Raw genomic sequence first — 6,405 nt, forward strand, 5'->3', positions numbered from 1 at the left:
TAATCGACGCGCAGAAGCCGAAGGCACACAAGAGAGATGATTCCGGCAAGGAGTCGGAACGACCATGGAACGCCAATCTCCTCTGAAGATTTTACAATTAAAAAGCAGTATGTACCACGCTACCTTTTGTACTAAGTACGAGACAAAGGGTCCCCCAAGGAGCACTCGGGGACTACCCTTTTTTATCTATGAAAGATGAGTATCATGCCTACAATTACGTTACTACATTTGCTTTTTCGTCCGGCACCGGGTTCGACCAGTCGGCCCAGGGACTTGCCGCCTCGAGTTATATCTAATGTTCTGCCTGCAGTCAGATAAGTAGTGTGCCGGCACCCAAGCCCCATTTTTTCAAAAGTCGCACCTCGAAGAATCGACTGTCCCACTGGCAAGAGCCAAGGGCAGGAAAGGATGCCCACATGAAAAACGGCTAAGGACTAACGAACTTATATAACACGAGCCGGCCCCCCGACCCCGCCAACCGGCTACCAGAGCAGCCGGCTAGCCGGCTTCCCGTTCACCTTGCTACAATCTAAGGCTCGAGTACTTGTCTTCCCAAAACAACCAAGTCCTTCTCCAGCCATAGATTGCAGAGCAGCTGTCCGGCTGGGAAGGCGGTGGCCAAGGGAAGGCGGCAAAGGAAAAAGCCGAAAGGATGAAAGCAAACATGAACAGAAGGCAAACACATGCATGATTATATTTACACAAAAGACCTTCAAAAGGCCAGCATTCAACATAGTTTAAACACACCCCAAGTGGGTGGAACTGCGCAAATTTAATAAAAGTTGTTCAAAAGAGTAACGAGCAGGAAAAGCAAGGACGGTGGATCAGGCCAAGGGAGCGAGGGGCAAGTCGGGCAGGTCGGTGGAGACGGTAGTGCCGGCTGGAGGAGTGGCCGGCTGGCGAGTCTCGGCATGATCATCACCTCTTGCAGGCGGCGTGCTTGCACGCGCCTCATTGCTAGAGGCACGATCAAGCTGATGCGGGCTGATTGCTTCGCTGTCTGGCACAGCGTCTTCACCATCCTCTCCCTCTTCCCCTTCGCCCTCATCGCTGGAAGCAATCTCCTCCGCCGAGTCCTCACCTTCTGTCGGGTTCAGCCCGAACCACTCTTCCGGCTGAGCGACACCGGCATCATCCACATCAGGGGCAAAGGTGCTGGTGTCGGTGTACTCGACGATCGCCGAGGCGCACTGGACGATAGCCGGCCGCACCGCCTCCAGCTCCTTGTCGGCCTCCTACCGCCAGGTGCTCAGCTGGTCCAAGTTCAGCCCAGGATACCAAGCTCGAACAAACTCCAGCGCCGGATCGGGCCGCTGACGCCTTCCAAGCCTCGAAGTGGCCAACTACGACCTGCAGCCAGTCGGTAGTCCGACTTGGGGTGCGGGGAACCACCTCGTCGGGCCAGAGGGCGGCCAGCACTTGCGCCCCGGTGTGCTGAAGACGGCGGAGCATGCGGTGGGCCGGCTGCAGGCGGGCTTGAAGCGCCAGAAGATGCTCCTCAAGTGATCGGCCGGCACCCGGTGCGATCTTGGCCCCTGCCTGCCATCGCGCGTCGTGGTAGGCCTCGATGGCTTGGGAGGCGGGAGCAGAGTAGCCGGGAAAGTAATCTGCACAAAGAAGAAAGCAGCAGCACAAAATCAAAAGATGAACCAGATGGCAGGAGGCAGGCAAAGAAACAAAGAAGAAGGCGGCCTACCGTCGATTAAGTCTTCCAGCCGGCTGTAGCCTTGACCCAGCGCCTGCCTTGCCTCAGCCCAGTTCGCCGCCTCGGTCCCATATTCGGTGTTGAGGGCGGCCTCGCTGTCCTGCACTGCCTTCAGGGCCGCCTTGTGGCTCTCCTCCTGGTCGGCCAGTTTCTTGGCTAGGCGATCGCGCTCCTGAGCCAGGGCGGCACACTCAGCCTCCTTGGCACAAAGGGTGGTCTAGGCTCCGCTTAGCTGGCTCCTCAAGTCAGCATTGGCCCCTGCAGATATGAAGAAAGAAGTCGTCAGAAAAAGATCCGACCCGACTGCTTAGCAGTCGGCCCGAATCTCGGGGAATACACCCAGTGGGCGTGCTGACGCGCCCCCACTTGAGACAAAAGATGAAGCACTTACTCTGGCTCTCGGTCAGATTGGTGGCTTTCTGATTCAACTCCTGGGCCTAGGAGTTGAAGGCAGCTGCGCGGAGGTTATGATACTCCTGCAGATAAGATAAGAGATGTGTGTAAGAACAAGACGACAATCGAAGTCTACCAAGAAGTTCCAAGCCACCTGCTCAGCAGCCGACTCGGAACTCGGGGACCACACCCAGTGGATGCGCTGACGCGCCCCCACGGAAGAAATCAGGAGCAATCAACGAAAAGCGGGAGGACTCACCCGGATCACCGTGCACATCGTGAGAAATTCTTGAGTATACTGCTTGAGCGCGGTAGCTTGGGCCTGAAGCCGGTTCCGGACGTCCTGCACCGCCATGTTCAGCACGGCCGTCCCGCCGCCCGGCGTCCACCCGGACGAGCTATCGCGCTTCCATGTTTCGGATTGAAATATCTGGCGGCCCCAATTCCAGTCCTGCAAAATCTCTCTTCTCCACCGTCCCCTTCTGCGCCCAGATTGCTCAAATCCCTAATTCACCGCCAACCCTCGAATCGCCCCTCATCTCGTCTCTTTCCCCATCGTTCCCCACCTTTGTGCCGGACGACGACGACGACGGTCGCGCTTCACCACCGCACCAGAGCTACCTCATCTATGCCCTCGTCCACCGCACCGGGTGGTCCACAGACAACGTCGGCCGCCGCAACCGACGTGCCTCACAGACACCGAGTTCCACCGCATCAGGTGCGCTTCACCGACGCCGTCTCCTAGCTCACCGGGGCTACTTCACCGAGCACATCGTCGCACCTCCGCCCCCCCGAGGCCGTTGGGGCTTCACCAATGGTCTCGTCCACCGCATCGTAGCGCTCTGCTACCACTCAAGATCTGCATCCGTGCGAGACCAGCCAACGCTAGTGCATCACCCTCAACGGCTCTGAAGTGACCCGCACTCTAGCTAGGCGAGCATGCCCAAATGTCGTCCCAAACTAGGTATCCACACATCACTCCCTTGTGCACTGTTCCGACGATGTTTGGATATCCTTTCACTGCTATCTTAGCTTACATGCCTATGCAACTCTGACTTTAACTCTTATTTCTTCTGGAGATATCATCTGAAACATGCAAATCCATATTTTAGCGAAGCATGACGGCGCTACGTGATCTGGTACACATCCTGCACACCCGTATAACCTTGTAAGTATCTATCCTCCAGTACAACATCAAGGTCGATTCCTCTTATTTGATCAACCATTCACCATGTCAAAAATGCAGAGGGGGATGCAAGGAGCACAAGGCCTGCACATCCAAGCAAGTGGTAAATTGGACTTGTACATGGAACATCCCAAGCGCAAGCAGAGCTGCAGTGAGCCTGTACAACGAGCTAGCGTAAGTCCCTGCATTTCATTTAATTCGTATTTGCATTCGTGTATGATTTGTGTGCAGTGGCTGATCCACGAATTCAAGTTACCAGGGGCGAACATTTAACTTAAAAAATACGAAGGCACTTGCACTCCGGAAATCAACATAACTTGAGAAATGTGAAGCTACATGCACTTTGAAAACTAGCTAATGATCCAAAGTAGTTCAGATTATAAACACTAACTGATGCAAGCACCAAAAACACACAAAATGCAACATGGTGTACAAGGACTACAAACATGGTCTGTACCTGCTTGAATTATTCGTTTCTGGCTAAAAATATCAAAGTGTGATTGCACGTATAACCAGTGCGCAAACTGCATATCAATATATCTATCCTACACAAGTATGCCAATAGTTTCAAACAACAGATTAGAAAAGTATTTATGCTATGTTGTCATGATACGGGGACTTTATGGTAGATGGCCTCGACGTTTCCTCAAGCTATGAAAATGCACTATAATTTGCTTGTCATCAATGCTTGCACATCTCTGTCTCTCTCAACATAGTAGATCATCATTAGACACTAAATCCTTCAATGAGCTTGCAAAATGCTTGCATTAGATCCCTCATTAGACACTATATGTTCATCACCAGGAGCATGTAAAATGTTTGCATCAAATCCTTCATTAGCAATTTGTTCATTAGACACTTCAGGCTCAAGAACAACATGAGCTTGTATGTTTGCACCGGAAACTTGATTAGATACATCAGATTCAGTCAGTTCAGTATTGATTGGGGGAGTTATAAAATAAGTAGAAATTGGTTTCATTTTCTCATAGATTCCCTACATACAAGCAGTTTTACAACGCTGTCAGGTTTAACTATTGGCCAGAAGTTCAAGAGTTGAATTAGATATAATCAGGGATGTGATGTACCTGCTCATTGTGCATGCTACCCTTGCAAGCTGCGACTGTCCGTTTGCGCAAGCTCGATGCCATGCCCGTGCTGCCGCCACTGCCTCCCACGCAGGCTACACCCAGGGTTGGATCTTCATCTTCTTGTCCTTCCATTCGCTTGAAGCCCGGCGACCGCCCTCCAACGAGGGCGCGAGGAAGTATTGTGTCGGTATGTCCAGCGGCGGCTAGGTTAGGAGCGAACCAGACTGGAGGCTGGAGCAAATGAATTGAGATTTTTCCTGCTGTCGATCGATATGGGAGGCGCTCGTTTGGGACGCGAGCCTGCTATAGGGCCTGCCTTGCACTTATGTTATTGGCGCATCCAAATTGAAACATTTTTCGTCATTTTTTACATTGCCTACTAGTGCGTTGGGACGAACAAAACTAGCATGGGCCAACCTGGACGACTCAAACTAGGTGCACACTTTCCAGCCACCTGAGGCGGCCGCCCATACCAGCCCCTATGATGGTGTTGCCCCTTTTTGCGTGTATGATTGGATAGTGAAAAATATTCCAGTGGCGCTTTTGATTTACCCACAGAATGGTTGAATTGCTTGTTTCTATGAATTGAGTTCGCCAATAATGTGAAGGATGCCAGTCTTTTCATCCTATTATAGATTGCTTAGATCTCGATATGCTAAAAGTAATCGCATGAAATATACAGTAAAAGCCAGTGTGATGTGTTTGGCTACAACTAGTTTGACTACACGTCCTCATATAACATATCAAGGACGCACCATCTTACCAGATTAACCATTCGACTTACCCATGTTGTGTCGGAAGAAAGAAGTATTGGGACTGCATATCCAAGCAATTGATGCCATGGACTCCTTTGTACAACCTTGTAAGCGAAAAAGAAGTTGCAGTGTGCCTGTACAAAGAACTAGCGTAAGTTCAGTTACCTACTTCTCGAAATTTTAGTTAGCCACTTATTGCAAAGTTGTTCAATTACGTTGCTTGGCTTAATTTAGTTTGCTACTGATTACATAATGGCACAGCCTGTTAATCATATTGTAGACTACGCCTATCTATGTGTTTGATACATACGGTTAAGAATTACCTATTTGCCTTAACTTAAATATCTACTTGTTTGTTTAATTGCGTTCCTACTGCAACAGCGGGTTACAATGATGTTAATAACTACTTTTCAGCATCCAATTGAAACTATTTAATTCCTTGTTTGTTTAACTGGTTTGCTGTTATAACTCCCAGTTGAGATGTTTTGCTAACTTTAACTTTTATGAATCCAATCGGAACTTTAATGGCAAAACAGGTTAGCCCAAGATCAAAGAGCGAGGTCCCCATGGTCGTTGCATCATCCCAAAGTAGTGGCACCGGCCCAATCGTGCATTATGAATTGCCAACTGCTGATGCTCTAAAGGCTAAACTAGTGGTAGAAAGATACTCTGTGTAACGCCCTCGATGCGGCTATATCTCCCACGTGTCGAAGCATGACTTAGAGGCATAACCGCATTGAAAGCAATGTCGCAAGTGAGGTAATCTTCACACAGCCCATGTAATACATAAGGGAAAAAGATACATAGTCAGCTTACAATCGCCACTTCACCCAAATACATGAATAAAGCATTACATCATCCAGATACACACAAGGTCCGACTACGGAATCCAAAATAAAAGAAGACTACCCCAAAAGCTACACAGATCCCCGATCGTCCCAACTGGGCTCCACTACCGATCAACTAGAACGAAACAACACGATGAACAAGGTCTTCATTGAGCTCCTCCTTGAGCTCGGTTGCGTCACCTAGAATGGAATCACCGGCACTTGCAAACTGGTTTTTGGAAGTATCTGTGAGTCACGAGGACTTAGCAATCTCACACCCTCGCGATCAAGACTATTTAAGCTTATAGGTAGGGTAAAAGGTATGAGGTGGAGCTGCAGCAAGCGACTAGCATATATGGTGGCTAACATATGCAAATGAGAGCGAGAAGAGAAGGCAAAGCATGGTCGAGAAACTATGATCAAGAAGTGATCCTAGAACAACCTACGTCAA

General features: G+C 49.9%; 1 protein-coding gene across 1 annotated transcript; it reads right to left on the reverse strand.

The window, feature by feature from the left end:
- Positions 1-858: 858 nt before the first annotated feature.
- LOC123056916 (uncharacterized) lies at positions 859-2,453 on the reverse strand. The gene is made up of 3 exons (XM_044480136.1): positions 2,358-2,453; positions 1,697-1,904; positions 859-1,607 (listed from the first exon to the last, which is right to left on the reverse strand). Exons 1-3 carry the CDS (start codon positions 2,451-2,453, stop codon positions 1,141-1,143), a joined length of 771 nt encoding a protein of 256 aa, XP_044336071.1. The 3' UTR covers positions 859-1,140.
- Between the last annotated feature and the right edge of the window lie 3,952 nt (positions 2,454-6,405).

The sequence above is a fragment of the Triticum aestivum genome, chromosome 3A (genome assembly GCF_018294505.1).
Source record: "Triticum aestivum cultivar Chinese Spring chromosome 3A, IWGSC CS RefSeq v2.1, whole genome shotgun sequence".
Classification (NCBI taxonomy): domain Eukaryota; kingdom Viridiplantae; phylum Streptophyta; class Magnoliopsida; order Poales; family Poaceae; genus Triticum; species Triticum aestivum.

Bases quoted from the DNA above. Each gene is read 5' to 3' on its own strand.
- LOC123056916 (XM_044480136.1), bottom strand. From the start codon at position 2,453: ATGGCGGTGCAGGACGTCCGGAACCGGCTTCAGGCCCAAGCTACCGCG. The intron at 1,905-2,357 runs GTGAGTCCTCCC...CTTTGTGCCAAG, and splicing joins CGATGTGCACGGTGATCCGG to GAGGCTGAGTGTGCCGCCCT. The intron at 1,608-1,696 runs GTAGGCCGCCTT...TTCTTTGTGCAG, and splicing joins GCTGGAAGACTTAATCGACG to ATTACTTTCCCGGCTACTCT.